The sequence below is a fragment of the Salvelinus fontinalis genome, unplaced genomic scaffold (genome assembly GCF_029448725.1).
Source record: "Salvelinus fontinalis isolate EN_2023a unplaced genomic scaffold, ASM2944872v1 scaffold_0007, whole genome shotgun sequence".
In the NCBI taxonomy this organism is placed as follows: domain Eukaryota; kingdom Metazoa; phylum Chordata; class Actinopteri; order Salmoniformes; family Salmonidae; genus Salvelinus; species Salvelinus fontinalis.
This window is the reverse complement of record NW_026600216.1, coordinates 1,358,060-1,380,523: the sequence shown is the minus strand read 5'-3', so window position 1 is coordinate 1,380,523 and position 22,464 is coordinate 1,358,060. Positions and strand designations below refer to the sequence as shown.

The 22,464-nt window shown below is 45.5% G+C and overlaps 1 protein-coding gene across 1 annotated transcript; it reads left to right on the top strand.

Moving 5' to 3' along the window:
* Nucleotides 1-17,256: 17,256 nt before the first annotated feature.
* On the top strand, nt 17,257-22,459 carry LOC129842023 (leucine-rich repeat-containing protein 10B-like). Its single transcript, XM_055910398.1, has one exon. The coding sequence runs from the start codon at nt 17,261-17,263 to the stop codon at nt 18,479-18,481; it is 1,221 nt and encodes a 406-aa protein (XP_055766373.1). The 5' UTR covers nt 17,257-17,260; the 3' UTR covers nt 18,482-22,459.
* The last annotated feature ends 5 nt before the right edge of the window (nt 22,460-22,464 follow it).

Here is a 22,464-nt window from a genome sequence, read left to right as displayed (position 1 = left end):
AGCAATTCATTTGACCAAACACACAGTCGTCCTTATCCTCGCTTGAACCTCAGCTCAAGATGTGATGAATGGACATCAATGCTGCATCACAAATGGCACTTAATTCCCTATGGGTTCTGGTCTAAAGTAGTGCACTATATAGGGAATAGGGTTCTATAGGGCTCTGCTCTAAAGTAGTGCACTATATAGGGAATAGGGTTCTATAGGGCTCTGGTCTAAAGTAGTGCACTACATAGGGAATAGGGTTGCTATTTTGGACGCAACCAAGTATTTCTTATTCAGTAGATCTGCCTTCATAACCAGTTTCCCCAAATAAGAAATCCTTATTTTCTCTCCTTTCCCTCCCCTTCCCCTCATAAGGCTTGTGCACACCTGTGATACTTGTATGTGTGATAAGCTAATGTATTCATGCCGAGCACCTAAACATTATGTCAAAGTCATTGTCCGACAAAACATCCATTTAGCTCCATTCTGGAAACAGCTTTAACCACCTTTACATCTATTACAGACATGTCAGTACAGTGGTGAACCTATAGACCTTCAGTGGTGAACCTATAGACCTTCAGTGGTGACCCTTCAGTGTTGAACCTATAGGCCTTCAGTGGTGAACCTATAGGCCTTCAGTGGTGAACCTATAGGCCTTCAGTGTTGAGCCTATAGACCTTCAGTGGTGAACCTATAGGCCTTCAGTGGTGAACCTATAGGCCTTCAGTGGTGAACCTATAGGCCTTCAGTGGTGAACCTATAGGCCTTCAGTGGTGAACCTATAGACCTTCAGTGGTGAACCTATAGACCTTCAATGGTGAACCTATAGGCCTTCAGTGGTGAACCTATAGACCTTCAGTGGTGAACCTATAGACCTTCAGTGGTGAACCTATAGACCTTCAGTGGTGAGGGGGGGGGTGGGGTTGGGGTTATTGTGTTTCTCTTGACATGTTGTGTAATAATGGATAATTACCACAAATTACTGAGTAACTTTGTTACGTTTGCAACCATGAGTTTGTTCTATTGTGCTAGTAAAACAAAATGCATGCTCTTCAACCGATCATTGCCCACACCCTCCCGCCCGACTAGCATCACTACTCTGGACGGTTCTGACTTAGAATATGTGGACAACTATAAATACCTAGGAGTCTGGCTAGACTGTAAACTCTCCTTCCAGACACATTAAGCATCTCCAATCCAAAGTTAAATTTAGAATTGGCTTCCTATTTTGCAACAAAGCCTCCTTCACTCATGCTGCCAAACTTACCCTCGTAAAACTATCTATCCTGCTGATCCTAGACTTTGGCGATGCCATTTACAAAATAGCCTCCAACACTCTACTCAGCAAATTGGATGCAGTCTATCACAGTGCTATCCGTTTTCACCAAAGCCCCATATACCTCCCACCACTGCGACCTGTATGCTCTCGTTGGCTGGCCCTCACTACATATTAGTCGCCAAACCCACTGGCTCCAGGTCATCTATAAGTCTATGCTAGGTAAAGCTCCGCCTTATCTCAGCTCACTGGTCACCATAGCAACACCCACCCGTAGCACGCGCTCCAGCAGGTATATTTCACTGGTCACCCCCAAAGCCAACACCTCCTTTGGCCGCCTTTCCTTCTAGTTCTCTGCTGCCAATGACTGGAACGAATTTCAAAAATCACTGAAGTTGGAGACTTATATCTCCCTCAATAACTTTAAGCATCAGCTGTCAGAGCAACTTACCGATCGCTGCAGCTGTACATAGCCCATCTGTAAATAGCCCATCCAATCAACTACCTACCTCATCCCCATATCTGTTTTAGTTTTTCTGCTCTTTTGCACACCAGAATCACTATAATGACATCACAATACCCGATAATGACATCACAATACCCCATAATGACATCACAATACCCCATAATGACATCACAATACCCCCCACACCAGTATTTCTACTTGCACATCCTCATCTGCACATCTATCACTCCAGTGTTAATTGCTAAATTGTGATTATTTTCACCTCTTTGGCCTATTTATTGCCGTACCTCCCTAATCTTACTACATTTGCACACACTGTATATAGAAGAAGAAAAAAATATTTTAATGTTGAAGTTGCCGATACTGCTGGGCATATTGTTTATAGTATGGAGCATTGTGTCCGTTGTCATAGACGTCATTCGTTTTTACATAAAGGTGCTACTGCAGCACTTTCCATAGTTAAAGTGTTTTGTTGCGCTGCCATGGGCGAGCTTCTAGAACCTTCCCAGACGGGTCCTGGAACCGGCGCACGTACAGAGTAATATACAACTCTGTGGCGCTGGGGCAGATCAGATGTGACCTCAGGGAGGCAGATTCTGGCACCAGGCCGAAGAAAGAGTGTGTCATAAATCTCTATCTCGTCCGTCTCGGTAATTGGTTTCTCTCTCGCCGACAAGAGGTTCAATCTTTAGGTTAATGTTGATGCTGCTGTGTGTATAGCCCTGTTTATAGCTGTGTTATAATAGTGTCATATTATGCTTATACCTTCTGGTTTATATAGCTTTTCAATATTGCATAATTATGACACTGTGCTGATACTGTTATGTTCTTCCTGTTTTGGCCTTATAGAACCACAATTCATTCAGAGTAACATCAGTACTATTCCACCTAGATTCAGTCTCAGTCAGGAGTAACATCAGTTCTATTCCACCTAGATTCAGTCCCAGTCAGCAGTAACACCAGTTCTATTCCACCTAGATTCAGTCCCAGTCAGCAGTAACACCAGTTCTATTCCACCTAGATTCAGTCCCAGTCAGGAGTAACATCAGTACTATTCCACCTAGATTCAGTCTCAGTCAGGAGTAACACCAGTACTATTGCACCTAGATTAACTCCCAGTCAGCAATAACACCAGTTCTATTCCACCTAGATTCAGTCTCAGTCAGGAGTAACACCAGTACTATTCCACCTAGATTAACTCCCAGTCAGGAGTAACATCAGTACTATTCCACCTAGATTCAGTCCCAGTCAGCAGTAACACCAGTACTATTCCACCTAGATTCAGTCCCAGTCAGGAGTAACATCAGTACTATTCCACATAGATTCAGTATCAGTCAGGAGTAACACCAGTACTATTCCACCTAGATTCAGTCTCAGTCAGGAGTAACACCAGTACTATTCCACCTAGATTCAGTCTCAGTCAGGAGTAACACCAGTACTATTCCACCTAGATTCAGTCTCAGTCAGGAATAACACCAGTACTATTCCACCTAGATTCAGTCTCAGTCAGGAGTAACACCAGTACTATTCCATCTAGATTCAGTCTCAGTCAGCAGTAACACCAGTACTATTCCATCTAGATTCAGTCCCAGTCAGGAGTAACATCAGTACTATTCCACCTAGATTCAGTCCCAGTCAGCAGTAACACCAGTACTATTCCACCTAGATTCAGTCCCAGTCAGGAGTAGCACCAGTACTATTCCACTTAGATTAACTCCCAGTCAGCAATAACACCAGTACTATTCCACCTAGATTAACTCCCAACAATCCCTGACTGGGAGGTTATCTAGGTGGAAAAGTACTGGTCAGGACAATCCTGAAGAGCTTTAGAACCCAGAGAACCGTAAGCATCGTCCTGATTGGACAATCCTGAAGAGGGTTAGAACCCAGAGAAGCGTAAGCATTGTCCTGATTGGACAATCATGAAGAGGGTTAGAACCCAGAGAAGCGTCAGCATCGTCCTGATTGGACAATCCTGAAGAGGGTCAGAACCTAGAGAAGCGTCAGCATCGTCCTGATTGGACAATCCTGAAGAGGGTCAGAACCTAGAGAAGCGTCAGCATCGTCCTGATTGGACAATCCTGAAGAGGGTCAGAACCTAGAGAAGCGTCAGCATCGTCCTGATTGGACAATCCTGTAGAGGGTCAGAACCCAGAGAAGCGTCGGCATTGTCCTCTCCTCTTTCTGTTTCCTTCTTTTTTTGCCCCCTAACAGTCTTACCCCACACACACACACACAAACACACACACACACACACACACACACACACACACACACACACACACACACACACACACACACACACACACACACACACACACACACACACAGAAACACACACAGACACACCTTGTTTTATCAGGGTCATTTCAGTCCAGTAGGCTGAACTGTCTGCAATTTGCAAAGATCAGCACTTTCACTACCCTTCAGATCACACAGCATTACACTCAACCATTGTTCTGTTCGGCCTGCTGTGTGTGTGTGTATGTATGTGTGTGTGTGTGTGTGTGTGTGTGTGTGTGTGTGTGTGTGTGTGTGTGTGTGTGTGTGTGTGTGTGTGTGTGTGTCTATGCGTATCTGTGCGTTTGTGCGTGTGTCTGTGTGTTTGCCGCTGTCCTTCATCGCAGCAGCTCATTCCCATGGCAACACTGACCTTCCTTCCCTGAGTTTACTGAACAGCGTTTACACACTCATCATTCATCACCAACAGGCAGTCAGACAGTCAGTCAATCAAACATACAGTCAGTCAGTCAGTCAGTCAGAAAAACAGTCAACCAGACAGTCAGAAAAACAGTCAGTCAGACAGTCAGTCAGACAGTCAGTCAGTCAGTCAAAAAGTCAGTCAGTCAGAAAAACAGTCAGTCAAAAAGTCAGTCAGGCAGGCAGACAGTCAGTCAAATCGTCAGTCAGTTAAACAGTCAGTCAGACAAAAAGTCAGTCAGTCAGTCAGAAAAATAGTCAGTCAACCAGTCAGTCATTCAGACAGGCAGGCAGACAGTCAGTCAAACAGTCAGTCAGTTAAACAGTATGACAGTCAGACAGTCAGTCAGTCAAACAGTCAGCCAAACAGTCTGTCAAACAGTCAGTCAAACAGTCAGTCAAACAGTCTGTCAAACAGTCATGCAGTCAGTCAGTCATGTAGTCAGTCAGTCAGTCAGACAGACAATCAGTCAGTTAAACAGTCATGCAGTCAGAAAAACAGTCAGACAGTCAGTCAGACAATCAGTCAGTCAGTTAAACAGTCAGTCAAACAGTCAGTCAAACAGTCAGTCAGCAGGCCTACCCCAGTGACTTAGTGAGTTAGTTTCCTTACATTTATAACTTTAGTGTTAGTTTCCTCACATTTATAACTTTAGTGTTAGTTTCCTCACATTTATAACTTTAGTGTCAGTTTCCTCACATTTATAACTTTAGTGTCAGTTTCCTCACATTTATAACTTTAGAGTTAGTTTCCTCACATTTATAACTTTAGTGTTAGTTTAAATGGCTCTTATCAAGTTGTAAATTACAGTAGAATGGTGTTATTTCTCTTGGAAAATATAAAGTAGACGTTGCTCCACAGAACCGACAGGTTGGACCCTATTCAGCGTTTCATCGTGCGTAAGTGTGGTGGAATTATGAGGGAATTAAGACAAGGTCCGAACACACAACCTGTTCTCAGAGCATTTTATATTATTCTGTACTTAAATCGGAGACACTCCATGTAAAGGGGAAAGGGAAAGGGGGGATACCTAGTCAGTTGTATAACTGTGAATGCTTTCAACTGAAATGTGTATTCATTGTCTTCAAATGTGTATTCATCTCTGAATCAGAGAGGGCTGCCTTAATGAGGGCTGCCTTAAGGAGGGCTGCCTTAAGGAGGGCTGCCTTAAGGAGGGCTGCCTTAAGGAGGGCTGCCTTAAGGAGGGCTGCCTTAATCGACATCCACGTCTTCAGCGCCCGGGGAACACTGGGTTAACTGCCTTGTTCAAGGTCAGAACGACAGATTGTTACCTTGTCAGCTCGGGGATTCGATCCAGCAACCTTAAGTATGATATGTTACATTTCGTATGGTATACACAACATTCTGAAATAAATCTCTGGAAATAATCAGAATTCAGGTAAACATAACAGTTTGGAAAACATAGCTGGTCCCAAAAAAAAGTGGTCTCTTAGCACAACTTACACCTGGTACATTGAGCATAGAGACAGGGTAAATTTAGCCGCCTGGGGGTAAGTGGGTGATGGTATTCCTGTGACATGAACCGTGGATAGATGAAAGCATTCGCGCAAAACTGAAAGAGCCAACCATCGCATTTAACCATGGCAAGGTGACTAGGAATATGGTTGAATACAAAGAGTGTAGTTATTTCCTCCGTAAGGCAATCAAACAGGCAAAACGTCAGTATAGAGACAAAGTGGAGTCACATTTCAATGGCTCAGACACAGGACTTATGTGGCAGGGTCTACAGCCAATCACAGACTACAAAGAGTAAACCAGCCATGTCGTGGACAAGGACGTCTTGCTACCAGACAAGCAAAAACACCTTTTTTGCCCGCTTTGAGGATAACACAGTGCCACCGACGCGCTACAAAGGACTGTGGGCTTTCCTTCTCTGTGGCCGACGTGAGTCGTGTTAACCGCGCCTCTTCAGGAGGCTGAAGAAATTTGGCTTGGCACCTAAAACCCTCACAGACTTTTACAGATGCACAATTAAGAGCATCCTGTCGGGCTGTACCACCGTCTTGTACGGCATCTGCACCGCCCGCAACCGCAGGGCTCAACAGAGGATTGTGAGGTCTGCACAACGCATCACTGGGGGCAAACTACCTTCCTTCCAGGACACCTACAGCACCCGATGTCACAGGAAGGCCAAAAAAGATCATCAAGGACAACAACTCCCAGAGCCACTGCCTGTTCACCCCGCTATCATCCAGAATGCAAGGTCAGTACAGGTGCATCAAAGCTGGGACCGAGAGACTGAAAAACAGCTTCTATCTCAAGGCCATCACTAGCACATTAGAGGCTGCTGCCCTACATACGTAGACTTGAAATCACTTGCCACTTTAATAAGCTAGTAATTAAGGAGATAATGATGTCCAGGTGTGCGTACTGATGGGGAGCAGGTGTGTGTAATGATGGGGAGCAGGTGTGCGTAATGATGGGGAGCAGGTGTGTGTAATGATGGCGAGCAGGTGTGCATAATGATGGGGAGCAGGTGTGCATAATGATGGCGAGCAGGTGTGTGTAATGATGGGGAGCAGGTGTGTGTAATGATGGCGAGCAGGTGTGCGTAATGATGGGGAGCAGGTGTGCGTAATGATGGGGAGCAGACGTGTGTAATGATGGGGAGCAGGTGTGTGTAATGATGGTTGCCAGGGCTCGGTGGTTAGTAGATCGGCGACGTCGAGCGCCGGACAAGGGAGTAGGCGTAACACTAGATCAAAACGTTTAATTCATGGAATGGGGGTGTGGTATATTGCATATCTTCAATTAATGCCTACATTCAGATGTGGATCGCTCTGTTCAACGTCACATCCTTCCACAGGGATGCTGTTTCAATGTGCCAATTCGTAGGCAAGTTCTCCGGGTTTGAGGCTACTAAGCAAGTTCTCCGGGTTTGAGGCTACTAAGCCCATGAAACTGGGCTGCGAGATTCTTGATATGTTTATCAAGCTCAGACTCCATGTCATCAGATAGGACCTTATTTTCCTCTGTTACTCTGTCATAGCCTCTCTTTATCAAGATCAGACTCCATGTCATCAGACCTTGTGTTCCTCTGTTACTCTGTCATAGCCTCTCTTTCACACAGGTACATATTCATTTTATTTTTTTGTCAGCGTATCTCTTCAGTGTCATTCAGTCTATTTCTTCATCCCTTGCTGCTGCTCTAATTTCATCCCTTCTCTCACTTCCTTGGCTGTTGTCTCAAGAACCTCAAGGGGGGGGCCCTTCTCTCACTTCGTTGGCTGTTCTCTCAAGAACCTCAAGGGGGGGGGGGGCCCTTCTCTCACTTCCTTGGCTGTTCTCTCAAGAACCTGAAGGGGGGGGGGGCTTCTCTCACTTTCTTGGCTGTTCTCTCAATAACCTCAAAGGGGGGGGGGAAATTCTCTCACTTCCTTGGCTGTTCTCTCAAGAACCTCAAGGGGAGAGGCCTTCTCTGACTTCCTTGGCTGTTCTCTCAAGAACCTCAAGGGGGGGGGGCTTCTCTTACTTCCTTGGCTGTTCTCTCAAGAACCTCAAGGGGGGGGGGGGGGGGCTTTTCTCACTTCCTTGGCTGTTCTCTCAAGAACCTCAAGGGGGGGGCTTCTCTCACTTCCTTGGCTGTTCTCTCAAGAACCTCAAGGGGGGGCCCTTCTCTCACTTCCTTGGCTGTTCTCTCAAGAACCTCAAGGGGGGGCCCTTCTCTCACTTCCTTGGCTGTTCTCTCAAGAACCTGAAGGGGGGGGCCCTTCTCTGACTTCCTTGGCTGTTCTCTCAAGAACCTCAAGGGGGGGTGGGAAGGGGCTGTTCACTCAAGAACCTCAAGAGTCTCTGGTGACCATTGACTCAACTTAGCCCATAGCCATTGGCTCAACTTACCCCAAGGCCATTGACTCAACTTACCCCAAGGCAAACATTTTGACTATATTAGCCCACACAGCTACAAGGATGCCCTTTCATTCTACGTTTAGGGCCTCGTATTGAAGCTGATAGAGAACCCAACTGACGTATAAAACAATCTTAAAACCCATCTACCTTCGCTTAGATACACGTGTCATTAAACCTATAACACCATAAATTAATTAGAATTTGTGAAAATCCATTTTTTGGGACCTAACTTGCATACCACTTTTTCCCATGTGGTTTTATAGGTTTCACGGTGTGTGGTCTCTTCCTATATATCTGGTCACATGATTAATTTTGTGTATGGTTACCTAGAAACAAGGGGTGGTTCAACTGACCCTTTGGCTCTCCCCTAGTACATAACAGTACTACAGCCATACAGTGAATATTATCAGTAAAACAGATTTTCTTTAAATAAAACATGAGTCAGAACATACATATTAAATAGTACTTGACTAACCACCCTAATAGCACACGAATCAGTAACTATTGAATAGTATGAGCGTGGAGATTCCTATAATTATATGAATGATAGGATCTGTGAGTACAAGAATGTGTCTATAACAAGACAAGACTACATGACTAAGGCTGTACCTCCACTAAGTGAATGAGAAAAAACAGTAATCTCTCCTGCCCAGGGGTTTTTTATGCATGAGTCTCATTCATTCTGCATCTGAGACTCACCAACTCAGACTACCTGCTACTACATTGTACACTAATATTTCTCTCTATATATAGCCTATTAAGCCTAAGTGTTATAACCTCTCTCTGCCTCCTTATAACACTCTTTGCCTGTATATAACACAGTTATAACGTGTCTGTCTTCACATAACACTGTAATAGCAGTTATAACATGTGTCTGTCTTCACATAACACTGTAATAACAGTTATAACATGTGTCTGTCTTCATAACACTGAAACAGCAGTTATAACATGTCTGTCTTCACATAACACTGTAATAACAGTTATAACATGTGTCTGTCTTCATAACACTGAAACAGCAGTTATAACATGTGTCTGTCTTCACATAACACTGTAACAGCAGTTATAACATGTGTCTGTCTTCATAACACTGAAACAGCAGTTATAACATGTGTCTGTCTTCACATAACACTGTAATAACAGTTATAACATGTGTCTGTCGTCACATAACACTGTAATAGCAATTATAACATGTGTCTGTCTTCACATAACACTGTAATAGCAGTTATAACATTTGTCTGTCTTCACATAATACTGTAATAGCAGTTATAACATGTGTCTGTCTTCACATAACACTGTAATAGCAGTTATAACATGTGTCTGTCTTCACATAACACTGTAATAACAGTTATAACATTTGTCTGTCTTCACATAATACTGTAATAGCAGTTATAACATGTGTCTGTCTTCACATAACACTGTAATAGCAGTTATAACATGTGTCTGTCTTCACATAACACTAACAGCAGTTATAACATGTGTCTGTCTTCATAACACTGAAACAGCAGTTATAACATGTGTCTGTCTTCACATAACACTGTAATAACAGTTATAACATGTGTCTGTCTTCACATAACACTGTAATAGCAGTTATAACATGTCTATCTCCCTGAATACCATTGTTATAACACCTCTTTGCCTCCATATTAAACACTTATAACACCTCTTTCCTTAATTATAACACCGTTATAATAACATATCTTATAACACTGTATAGCATATCTCTGCTTCCATATAACACTGTATAGCATATCTCTGCTTCCATATAACACTGTATAGCATATCTCTGCTTCCATATAACACTGTATAGCATATCTCTGCTTCCATATAACACTGTATAGCATATCTCTGCTTCCATATAACACTGTTTAAGCTCACGGGGAGGAGGCCCCTTTGATACTTACCAACGCTGACTATTGTAACTAAATTCATGCATCTCTCTACCTCCACAGTATGGTTTGAACACTGCTGTAGTACTGTCATAACACATCTCATCCCCCATGTACTGTAGCAGTGTTAAGGCTTACTGGGAGGTTCCTGTCATACTGTAAATCCTCTTATCCCATTGGACACAGTCAAAACTTCCATCCTCTTATCCCATTGGACACAGTCAAAACTTCCATCCTCTTATCCCATTGGACACAGTCAAAACTTCCAATCAGCCTCCAATTGTATATTCTGCCATGCAAAGGGGAAATTAGATGATCTCTCCCAAATGGCACCCTACAGTATTCCTTATGTAGTGCACTACTTTTGACCAGGGCCCATAGGGGTAGTGCACTATGTAGGGAATAGGGTGCCATTTGAGACACACATCCTATATGACCTCTCCCAAATAGGGCTGAAAATGTGCCTGCTGCAGTAATAATAAAGAGATGCCAAATAATACATGGCCTAGCTATGGCAACTACTAGCCTGTTAGTTAGGCGAGCTATGGCAACTACTAGCCTGTTAGTTAGGCTAGCTATGGCAACTACTAGCCTGTTAGTTAGGCTAGCTATGGCAACTACTAGCCTGTTAGTTAGGCGAGCTATGGCAACTACTAGCCTGTTAGTTAGGCTAGCTATGGCAACTACTAGCCTGTTAGTTAGGCTAGCTATGGCAACTACTAGCCTGTTAGTTAGGCTAGCTATGGCAACTACTAGCCTGTTAGTTAGGCTAGCTATGGCAACTACTAGCCTGTTAGTTAGGCGAGCTATGGCAACTACTAGCCTGTTAGTTAGGCTAGCTATGGCAACTACTAGCCTGTTAGTTAGGCTAGCTATGGCAACTACTAGCCTGTTAGTTAGGCTAGCTATGGCAACTACTAGCCTGTTAGTTAGGCTAGCTATGGCAACTACTAGCCTGTTAGTTAGGCTAGCTATGGCAACTACTAGCCTGTTAGTTAGGCTAGCTATGGCAACTACTAGCCTGTTAGTTAGGCTAGCTATGGCAACTACTAGCCTGTTAGTTAGGCTAGCTATGGCAACTACTAGCCTGTTAGTTAGGCTAGCTATGGCAACTACTAGCCTGTTAGTTAGGCTAGCTATGGCAACTACTAGCCTGTTAGTTAGGCTAGCTATGGCAACTACTAGCCTGTTAGTTAGGCTAGCTATGGCAACTACTAGCCTGTTAGTTAGGCTAGCTATGGCAACTACTAGCCTGTTAGTTAGGCTAGCTATGGCAACTACTAGCCTGTTAGTTAGGCTAGCTATGGCAACTACTAGCCTGTTAGTTAGGCTAGCTATGGCAACTACTAGCCTGTTAGTTAGGCTAGCTATGGCAACTACTAGCCTGTTAGTTAGGCTAGCTATGGCAACTACTAGCCTGTTAGTTAGGCTAGCTATGGCAACTACTAGCCTGTTAGTTAGGCTAGCTATGGCAACTACTAGCCTGTTAGTTAGGCTAGCTATGGCAACTACTAGCCTGTTAGTTAGGCTAGCTATGGCAACTACTAGCCTGTTAGTTAGGCTAGCTATGGCAACTACTAGCCTGTTAGTTAGGCTAGCTATGGCAACTACTAGCCTGTTAGTTAGGCTAGCTATGGCAACTACTAGCCTGTTAGTTAGGCTAGCTATGGCAACTACTAGCCTGTTAGTTAGGCTAGCTATGGCAACTACTAGCCTGTTAGTTAGGCTAGCTATGGCAACTACTAGCCTGTTAGTTAGGCTAGCTATGGCAACTACTAGCCTGTTAGTTAGGCTAGCTATGGCAACTACTAGCCTGTTAGTTAGGCTAGCTATGGCAACTACTAGCCTGTTAGTTAGGCGAGCTATGGCAACTACTAGCCTGTTAGTTAGGCTAGCTATGGCAACTACTAGCCTGTTAGTTAGGCGAGCTATGGCAACTACTAGCCTGTTAGTTAGGCTAGCTATGGCAACTACTAGCCTGTTAGTTAGGCTAGCTATGGCAACTACTAGCCTGTTAGTTAGGCTAGCTATGGCAACTACTAGCCTGTTAGTTAGGCGAGCTATGGCAACTAATAACCTGTTGATTAGGCTAGCTATGGCAACTAATAACCTGTTGATTAGGCTAGCTATGGAAACTACTAGCCTGTTAGTTAGGCTAGCTTTGGCAACTACTAGCCTGTTAGTTAGGCGAGCTATGGCAACTACTAGCCTGTTAGTTAGGCGAGCTATGGCAACTACTAGCCTGTTAGTCAGGCTAGCTATGCAAACTACTAGCCTGTTAGTTAGGCTAGCTATGGCAACTAATAACCTGTTGATTAGGCTAGCTATTACAACTAATAACCTGTTAGTTAGGCTAGCTATTACAACTAATAACCTGTTAGTTAGGCTAGCTATGACAACTAATAACCTGTTAGTTAGGCTAGCTATGGCAACTACTAGCCTGTTAGTTAGGCTAGCTATGGCAATTAATAACCTGTTAGTTAGGCTAGCTATGGCAACTAATAACCTGTTAGTTAGGCTAGCTATGGCAACTAATAACCTGTTAGTTAGGCTAGCTATTACAACTAATAACCTGTTAGTTAGGCTAGCTATGGCAACTACTAGCCTGTTAGTTAGGCTAGCTATGGCAATTAATAACCTGTTAGTTAGGCTAGCTATTACAACTAATAACCTGTTAGTTAGGCTAGCTATTACAACTAATAACCTGTTAGTTAGGCTAGCTATTACAACTAATAACCTGTTAGTTAGGCTAGCTATTACAACTAATAACCTGTTAGTTAGGCTAGCTATGGCAACTAATAACCTGTTAGTTAGGCTAGCTATGGCAACTAATAACCTGTTAGTTAGGCTAGCTATTACAACTAATAACCTGTTAGTTAGGTTAGCTATTACAACTAATAACCTATGCTAGTTAGTTAGCCTAGTTATTACAACTAATGACATGTTAGTTATGCTAGCTATTACAACTAATAACCGGTTAGTTAGGCTAGCTATTACAACTAATAACCTGTTAGTTTGGCTAGCTATTACAACTAATAACCTATGCTAGTTAGTTAGCCTAGTTATTACAACTAATAACCTGTTAGTTAGGTTAGCTATTATAACTAATAACCAGTTAGTTAGCCTAGCTATTACAACTAATAACCTGTTAGGCTAGCTATTACAACTAATAACCTATGCTAGTTAGTTAGCCTAGCTATTACAACTAATAACCTGTTAGTTAGGCTAGCTATTACAACTAATAACCTATGCTAGTTAGTTAGCCTAGTTATTACAACTAATAACCTGTTAGTTAGCCTGGCTATTACAACTAATAACATGTTAGTTAGGCTAGCTATTACAACTAATAACCGGTTAGTTAGTTTGTTAGCCTAGTTATTACAACTAATAAGCTGTTAGTTAGGCTAGCTATTACAACTAATAACCTGTTAGGCTAGCTATTACAACTAATAACCTATGCTAGTTAGTTAGCCTAGCTATTACAACTAATAACCTGTTAGTTAGACTAGCTATTACAACTAATAACCTGTTAGTTAGGCTAACTATTACAACTAATAACCTATGCTAATTAGTTAGCATAGCTATTACATCTAATAACATGTTAGTTAGGCTAGCTATTATAACTAATAACCGGTTAGTTAGGCTAGCTATTGCAACTAATAACCTATGCTAATTAGTTAGCCTAGCTATTACATCTACTAACCTGTTAGTTAGGCTAGCTATTACAACTAATAACCGGTTAGTTAGGCTAGCTATTACAACTAATAACCTGTGCTAATTAGTTATCCTAGCTATTACATCTAATAACCTGTTAGTTCGGCTAGCTATCACAACTAATAACCGGTTAGTTAGTTAGCATAGTTATTACAACCAATTATATGTTAGTTATTTAGCCTAATAATCTGTTAGTTAGGCTAGCTATTACAACTTATATTGTAAGTTAGCTATTAGCTTATATTAGTTAGCTTATATTGTTAGGCTAGCTATTACAACTTATAACCTATGTTAGTTAGGCTAGCTATTACAACTAATAACCTATGCTAATTAGTTAGCATAGCTATTACATCTAATGACCTGTTAGTTAGGCTAGCTATTACAACTAATAACTGGTTAGTTAGGCTAGCTATTACAACTAATAACCTATGCTAATTAGTTAGCCTAGCTATTACATCTAATGACCTGTTAGTTAGGCTAGCTATTACAACTAATAACCGGTTAGTTAGTTAGCCTAGTTATTACAACTAATAACCTGTTAGTTAGTTAGCCTAGTTATTACAACGAATAACCGGTTAGTTAGGCTAGCTATTACAACTTATAACCTATGTTAGTTAGTTAAGCTAGCTATTACAACTACTAACCTTTGTTAGTTAGTTAGGCTAACTATTACAACTACTAACCAATGTTAGTTAGGCTAGCTATTACAACTAATAACCTGTTAGTTAAGCTAGCTATTACAACTACTAAACAATGTTAGTTAGTTAGACTAGTTATTACAACTAATAACCTGTTAGTTAGGCTAGCTATTACAACTACTAACCTATGTTAGTTAGTTAGGCTAGTTATTACAACTAATAACCTGTGCTAATTAGTTAGGCTAACTATTACAACTAATAACCTGTTAGTTAAGCTAGCTATTACAACTACTAAACAATGTTAGTTAGTTAGACTAGTTATTACAACTAATAACCTGTTAGTTAGTTAGCCTAGTTATTACAACGAATAACCGGTTAGTTAGGCTAGCTATTACATCTTATAACCTATGTTAGTTAGACTACATTAAAATTCTGAAACCTGATCATAGCTGCTTATCCAGAATGATTCAAAGGTTTACAAAAATACCTTTGTTTGTGGATGCATTGGCGTGTATTATATTACATCATCTGCGTGTGTTGCATGGTCCTAAATAAATACAGCTGCCAGTGTGCCCATGCACACAATCATATTACCAATTTTTCATTTCGAATGCAACTCCCTATTTATAATTGGCCTATGCAGCAGTAGGCTATTATGTAAATCCTGTGTCAATTACAGACTTTATCCAGGAATATTTTATAGCATGCTATGTGCCAATTTTTAACTCTTAATTATACTAGATCACATCACGTGGTCCCTCTCATCACTCTCTTCTCCTTTCTGTCCCCTCTTTATTTCTCTTCAATCACCCTCTCTGCTCTCTCTCCCTATTTTCCTCCCCCACTCTCCCATCCATCTCCTCTGCTCCCCCCCCCTGTCTCTCTCTCTCCCCTGCCCCCTCTTTCCCTCTCCCTTTCTAACCATGTGATGTACGTGTTTGACAATGCTCTCTCATGTCCCTCTGTTTCGGTTGCTAGGGAGGGGAGACAGTCCTAGGCAACGTTGTACGCAAATCTCCAGCCGAGACGCGAGAACCAGGATAACGTACACTAGTTTGAGATATCAAGAGGCGACAGTGAAGAGTGGACCGAGCGACAGCGCGCAACCGATAGTTTTCATAGTAGCCAAATTGAAAATTCTCCATTTTGTATACAGGCGACGGTCTAGTGACTTTGGGCACCAAGATGACGACATTAACGATGCCCGAAATGCGCAACCGTCATCACCAAAGCAAGAGTGAGTGATCACCAAAGTGGACTTCCCTTTTGCTCTTTCACTTTGCCGCTGGCCAGGTCAACACATCACATCACCACACAGCTGCGTAGCCGCCTGCGCGTCAAGCTGGGCTCCGACTCGCTCGCTCTCTCGACGGACGGAATATACAGTCATCACGGAAAAGAACATCTAGCGCGAACATATCCACTTTTTTGGGGGGTAATTCTTGTTCTGCGTTCTCACATCATACGATCAGTGGAACAGGTGACACTGACATCTGCTCCGTCTGTCGAGCAGAATTCAAGCTCATATGGAAACTAAAATGAAATGTGTAAAGCCTGCGGTTGTCGTGTGTCACACAGGGCTGAAAACATATCTAATGAAAACTTCCATGGAGTAAAGTAGCCGACAGTAAGACGCGGACAGCATCCAAATGAACATGTGATACCCAAATGGCAAGTTTGCTTCTGTTGGAAGTTTGTGGAGCCATTTTATCTGTTCTGGGAAGACATTTATAGTCTTATTTACATTGGTTGACTGCTCTGTCTGACTCCAAACAGACACTAAGAGACTATGCTTTATCATCAACATTCAGCTTTATATTGTTGAGTTAAATTATTATTATTATTATCACTTCTGTAAACACTACTCTGCTGCTTTTGGTTGTTGTTGATAATACGCCTCTAATTGGCTTATCCCCCCCTCCACCCCCCACCTCATCCTTTCAACTGTTCCCCAGGTCCTTGCTGTAAATGAGAATGTGTTCTCAGTCAACTTACCTGCTAAAATAAGGGTAAACCTTTTTTTTTTTTTTTTTTTTTTTACAATTACAAGTACATCAATGTTATTGTAATGTGTAGATGTCAGTTGACACTTCATCTAATGTGGGGCAGTCAGACAGTGCCACTTCTAGTACCATGTGTTGGTCTGTGGCTGCTGAGCTAGCAGAGAGCAATCACTGGCCTATTAAGGAACACAATGCCCCCTGTTGCTGCGGGTCCTGCCACTGGATCCTCTCTCACCAGTTCAGAACCTCCGACCGGGCTGACCAGCACCAGCCTCAGTTCAGAGTAGGAGCCTCCGACCGGGCTGACCAGCACCAGCCTCAGTTCAGAGTAGGAGCCTCCGACCGGGCTGACCAGCACCAGCCTCAGTTCAGAGTAGGAGCCTCCGACCGGGCTGACCAGCACCAGCCTCAGTTCAGAGTAGGAGCCTCCGACCGGGCTGACCAGTCTCAGAACCAGCGCCAGCCCCAGCCAGACCAGCCTCGGACACAGACACGACCAGCCTCAGAACCAGCCTCGGACACGTCTTCAGACACTGTCCTATCCTGACCAGCTTCAGCCTCAACCCCAGACAGTGTCGAAGCTTCAGTCTCAGTCTCAGTCCCAACCCCAGTCTCAGACAAGGCTTCAGCCTCATCCCCTGATTCCATCCTGACTCAGCCAGTATCCAACGGCAGGCTGCCGGGCCACGGGTGTAGCAACGGGCGAAGCAACGGGCGTAGCATGGGCAACTCCTCCAGGAAGGAGGAGGACGAGGAAGAGAAGGATGGGGATGGGGAGAAAGTGAAAGTAATGGAGGAGGAGAAGAGGAGGAGGAAGAAGAAGAAAGAGGAGGAGATGGAGGACGATGAGCTTCCCCTAGGAGTGGAGGAGATGCTGGCGAGCGGAGATCCCGTCTTGGATCTGAGCTATAAGAAGTTCCGCAGGTTGCCCGGTGTGATCTGTGGGCTACGCCACCTGGAGAAGCTGTATGTCTGTGGTAATAGCCTGCGGACCCTCCCGGAGAACATCGTCCAACTAAAGGGCCTCCGCATCCTGGCTCTAGACTTTAACAAGATGGAGGACGTCCCGTTGGCCATCTGCCAGCTCCGCAACCTGACACGTCTCTACCTGGGCTCCAACCGCCTGATATCTCTCCCTCCAGAGCTACGCAACCTTCAGAGCCTTCGCTGCCTCTGGATGGAGAGCAACTACTTCACGTGCTTCCCCCGCCAGCTCTACGATTTACCCCACCTCAGGTCCCTCCAGATGGGGGACAACAGGCTACGGACCCTGCCCCCGGACCTGTGGCGTATGGAGGCTCTGCGAGGGCTATGGTTATACGGGAACCGTTTCACAGAGTTTCCCCGTGTCTTACTCCGCATGGTGGATCTGGAGATCTTAGACCTGGACAAGAACAAGATCGCGGCGTTCCCTAATCTGAGTCGGCTCCCCGCCCTCCGCCTCTTTTCCTACGACCACAACCCTGTGGAAGGGCCTCCCGGTGTGGGCGAGGAGGTGCTGCTGGTTGGGGAGGGGGCCCAGGAGGAGCTCCAGGATCGGGCAGACAGGAAGGCTAAGAAGGAGCAGGATGTGAGGGACGCGGAGGAGGCTGTGCTGGCCGGGGATGGGCCTGTGATCCAGGGCATTCTAAAGACGGCCAAACAGAACAGTGCATCGCACGCCGGGCACAAGTACAACGAGGTGGTAACCGAAGCGATGCCCCTAACCGAGGAGGAGAGGAGGAAGAAGGAGATGGAGGCGGAGTTAGAGAGGGCGTTGAACGACTACGGGGCGGGGCTTGAGTATGACCTGGAGGGGATAGAATATGACAAGGAGGAGCTTATATGTGAGGGGGAGGGGTATGAGGTTGGGGATTTGGAGTACGAGCGAGGAGATATGGACTATGAGTATGAGGAGGGGGAGGAGCTAGAGGAACCAGGAAGACAAGGGGGCCGGCATTGATGACTGACTGATTGACTCCTCCTCCTGCAAAGGCTCTGACTCCTGCCCTCCTAAGTCTAGACTTGTTTGACCTTGCAGCAGACATTGCAGGCGACTGACTGATCTACAAGCCGCCTTGCATCATAAATAGCTACTTCGAATTATTTGTAGATCAGTCAGTCACAATTTACCAACAATGCATCACGGATTCGATGCTCTCAGACACAGCCTCTCACCCCTCCCCTTCCTAAACCTAGAACCCCTCCCCTTCCTAAACCTAGAACCCCTCCCCTTCCTAAACCTAGGATCCCTCCCCTTCCTAAACCTAGGACCCCTCCCCTTCCTAAACCTAGGACCCGTCCCCTTCCTAAACCTAGGACCCATCCCCTTCCTAAACCTAGGACCCCTCCCCTTCCCAAACCTAGGACCCATCTTCTTCCTAAACCTAGGACCCCTCCCCTTCCTAAACCTAGGACCCATCTTCTTCCTAAACCTAGGACCCCTCCCCTTCCTAGACCTCGGACCCCTCCCCTTCCTAAACCTAGGACCCCTTTCTAAACCTACGACCCCTCCCCTTCCTAAACCTAGGATCCCTCCCCTTCCTAAACCTAGGACCCCTCCCCTTCCTAAACCTAGGACCCATCCCCTTCCTAAACCTAGGACCCATCCCCTTCCTAAACCTAGGACCCCTCCCCTTCCTAAACCTAGGACCCATCTTCTTCCTAAACCTAGGACCCCTCCCCTTCCTAAACCTAGGACCCATCTTCTTCCTAAACCTAGGACCCCTCCCCTTCCTAGACCTCGGACCCCTCCCCTTCCTAAACCTAGGACCCCTTCCTAAACCTAGGACCCCTCCCCTTCCTAAACCTAGGACCCCTCCCCTTCCTAAACCTAGGACCCCTCCCCTCCCCTTCCTAAACCTAAGACCCCTTCCTAAAACTAGGATCCCTCCCCTTCCTAAACCTAGGGCCCCTCCCCTTCCTAAACCTAGGACCCCTCCCCTTCCTAAACCTAGGATCCCTCCCCTTCCTAAACCTAGGACCCCTCCCCTTCCTAAACCTAGAACCCCTTCCTAAACCTAGGACCCCTCCCCTCCCCTTCCTAAACCTAGGACCCCTCCCCTTCCTAAACCTAGAACCCCTTCCTAAACCTAGGACCCATCCCCTTCCTAAACCTAGGACCCATCCCCTTCCTAAACCTAGGACCCGTCCCCTTCCTAAACCTAGGACCCTTCCTAAACCTAGGACCCCTCCCCTTCCTAAACCTAGGACCCATCCTCTTCCTAAACCTAGGACCTATCCCCTTCCTTAACCTAGGACCCCTCCCCTTTCTAAACCTAGGACCCGTCCCCTTCCTAAACCTAGGACCCCTTCCTCAACCTAGGACCCTTCCCCTTCCTAAACCTAGGACCCCTCCCCTTCCTAAACCTAGAACCCCTCCCCTTCCTAAACCTAGGATCCCTCCCCTTCCTAAACCTAGGACCCCTCCCCTTCCTAAACCTAGGACCCGTCCCCTTCCTAAACCTAGGACCCGTCCCCTTCCTAAACCTAGGACCCCTCCCCTTCCTAAACCTAGGATCCCTCCCCTTCCTAAACCTAGGACCCCTCCCCTTCCTAAACCTAGGACCCCTCCCCTTCCTAAACCTAGGATCCCTCCCCTTCCTAAACCTAGGACCCCTCCCCTTCCTAAACCTAGGACCCGTCCCCTTCCTAAACCTAGGACCCATCCCCTTCCTAAACCTAGGACCCCTCCCCTTCCCAAACCTAGGACCCATCTTCTTCCTAAACCTAGGACCCCTCCCCTTCCTAAACCTAGGACCCATCTTCTTCCTAAACCTAGGACCCCTCCCCTTCCTAGACCTCGGACCCCTCCCCTTCCTAAACCTAGGACCCCTTTCTAAACCTAGGACCCCTCCCCTTCCTAAACCTAGGATCCCTCCCCTTCCTAAACCTAGGACCCCTCCCCTTCCTAAACCTAGGACCCATCCCCTTCCTAAACCTAGGACCCATCCCCTTCCTAAACCTAGGACCCCTCCCCTTCCTAAACCTAGGTCCCATCTTCTTCCTAAACCTAGGACCCCTCCCCTTCCTAAACCTAGGACCCATCTTCTTCCTAAACCTAGGACCCCTCCCCTTCCTAGACCTCGGACCCCTCCCCTTCCTAAACCTAGGACCCCTCCCCTTCCTAAACCTAGGACCCCTCCCCTCCCCTTCCTAAACCTAAGACCCCTTCCTAAAACTAGGATCCCTCCCCTTCCTAAACCTAGGGCCCCTCCCCTTCCTAAACCTAGGACCCCTCCCCTTCCTAAACCTAGGATCCCTCCTCTTCCTAAACCTAGGACCCCTCCCCTTCCTAAACCTAGAACCCCTTCCTAAACCTAAGACCCCTCCCCTCCCCTTCCTAAACCAAGGACCCCTCCCCTTCCTAAACCTAGAACCCCTTCCTAAACCTAGGACCCATCCCCTTCCTAAACCTAGGACCCATCCCCTTCCTAAACCTAGGACCCGTCCCCTTCCTAAACCTAGGACCCTTCCTAAACCTAGGACCCCTCCCCTTCCTAAACCTAGGACCCATCCCCTTCCTAAACCTAGGACCCGTCCCCTTCCTAAACCTAGGACCCTTCCTAAACCTAGGACCCCTCCTCTTCCTAAACCTAGGACCTATCCCCTTCCTTAACCTAGGACCCCTCCCCTTTCTAAACCTAGGACCCGTCCCCTTCCTAAACCTAGGACCCCTTCCTCAACCTAGGACCCTTCCCCTTCCTAAACCTAGGACCCCTCCCCTTCCTAAACCTAGGACCCATCCTCTTCCTAAACCTAGGATCCCTCCCCTTTCTAAACCTAGGACCCCTCCCCTTCCTAAACCTAGGACCCCTCCCCTTCCTAAACCTAGGACCCATCTTCTTCCTAAACCTAGGACCCCTCCCCTTCCTAAACCTAGGACCCATCTTCTTCCTAAACCTAGGACCCCTCCCCTTCCTAGACCTCGGACCCCTCCCCTTCCTAAACCTAGGACCCCTTCCTAAACCTAGGACCCCTCCCCTTCCTAAACCTAGGACCCCTCCCCTTCCTAGACTTCAAACCCCTTCCTAAACCTAGGACCCCTCCCCTTCCTAAACCTAGGACCCCTTCCTAAACCTAGGAAACCTCCCCTTCCTAAACCTCGGAACCCCTTCCTAAGATTCTGACTACTTGACAGCTTCCTGATTTGCACTAGGAGGTGATATGAGAACTAAGTGGACAATATAGGGAAAACACCAGGATTAATAGCCTATGTTAGTTAGTTAATTATCCATTCAAGTGGATTCAAATTTTGTTCTTCTGCCTTTCAAGGCTAGACCTTTTTATGACAACGCTCCAGCTGTCATGACAACGCTCCAGCTGTCATGACAACGCCCAACTAGAGGGTTGTTTAAGTTAGTAAATCCTGTGTGAAATGAATGAATGACTAGCCTCCCGAACCTGTTGCTATAATCTGTGACTTTGACATTCTCTCTCCGTAGTTAGAAGTAGAGCAGGGGCTGAGCCACTAAATAACTAAAGTCATTAGATGTTTCTTCAAACTGACCTGAAGACAGATCCGTGTGCACTGCTCATTGTGGAGATGACGGCAGGCGACGGCGGCTTTGCCAACTCGGCAAATTGGCAAGTCAGAGCAGGACTCCGGTGACGCTGTATGTGTGTGTCAGTGTGTGTGTGTGTCTGCATGGAGTGTGTGTGTGTGTGTGTGTGTCTGCATGGAGTGAGTGTGTGTGTGTGTGTATTTGAGTGGCTGTGTGTGAATGCAGACACGCAAGTGTGTATATATGTGTGCGTGTGTGAACGTGTACACGCTTGAGTGAGTGTGTGTGTGTGTGTGAACGTGTACACGCTTGAGTGTGTGTATTTTGAAGTGGGGGGTAAACTTATTACCTTGTAATGTGATATAGTTTGTTTTGTTAAATCCATTATGTGTATAAAGGAAATGTAATCTTGCCTCATTAAATAATGATTGAGTTTATCAGG

Coding starts and splice junctions, on each gene's coding strand:
- LOC129842023 (XM_055910398.1), top strand. CDS start 17,261: ATGGGCAACTCCTCCAGGAAGGAGGAGGACGAGGAAGAGAAGGATGGG.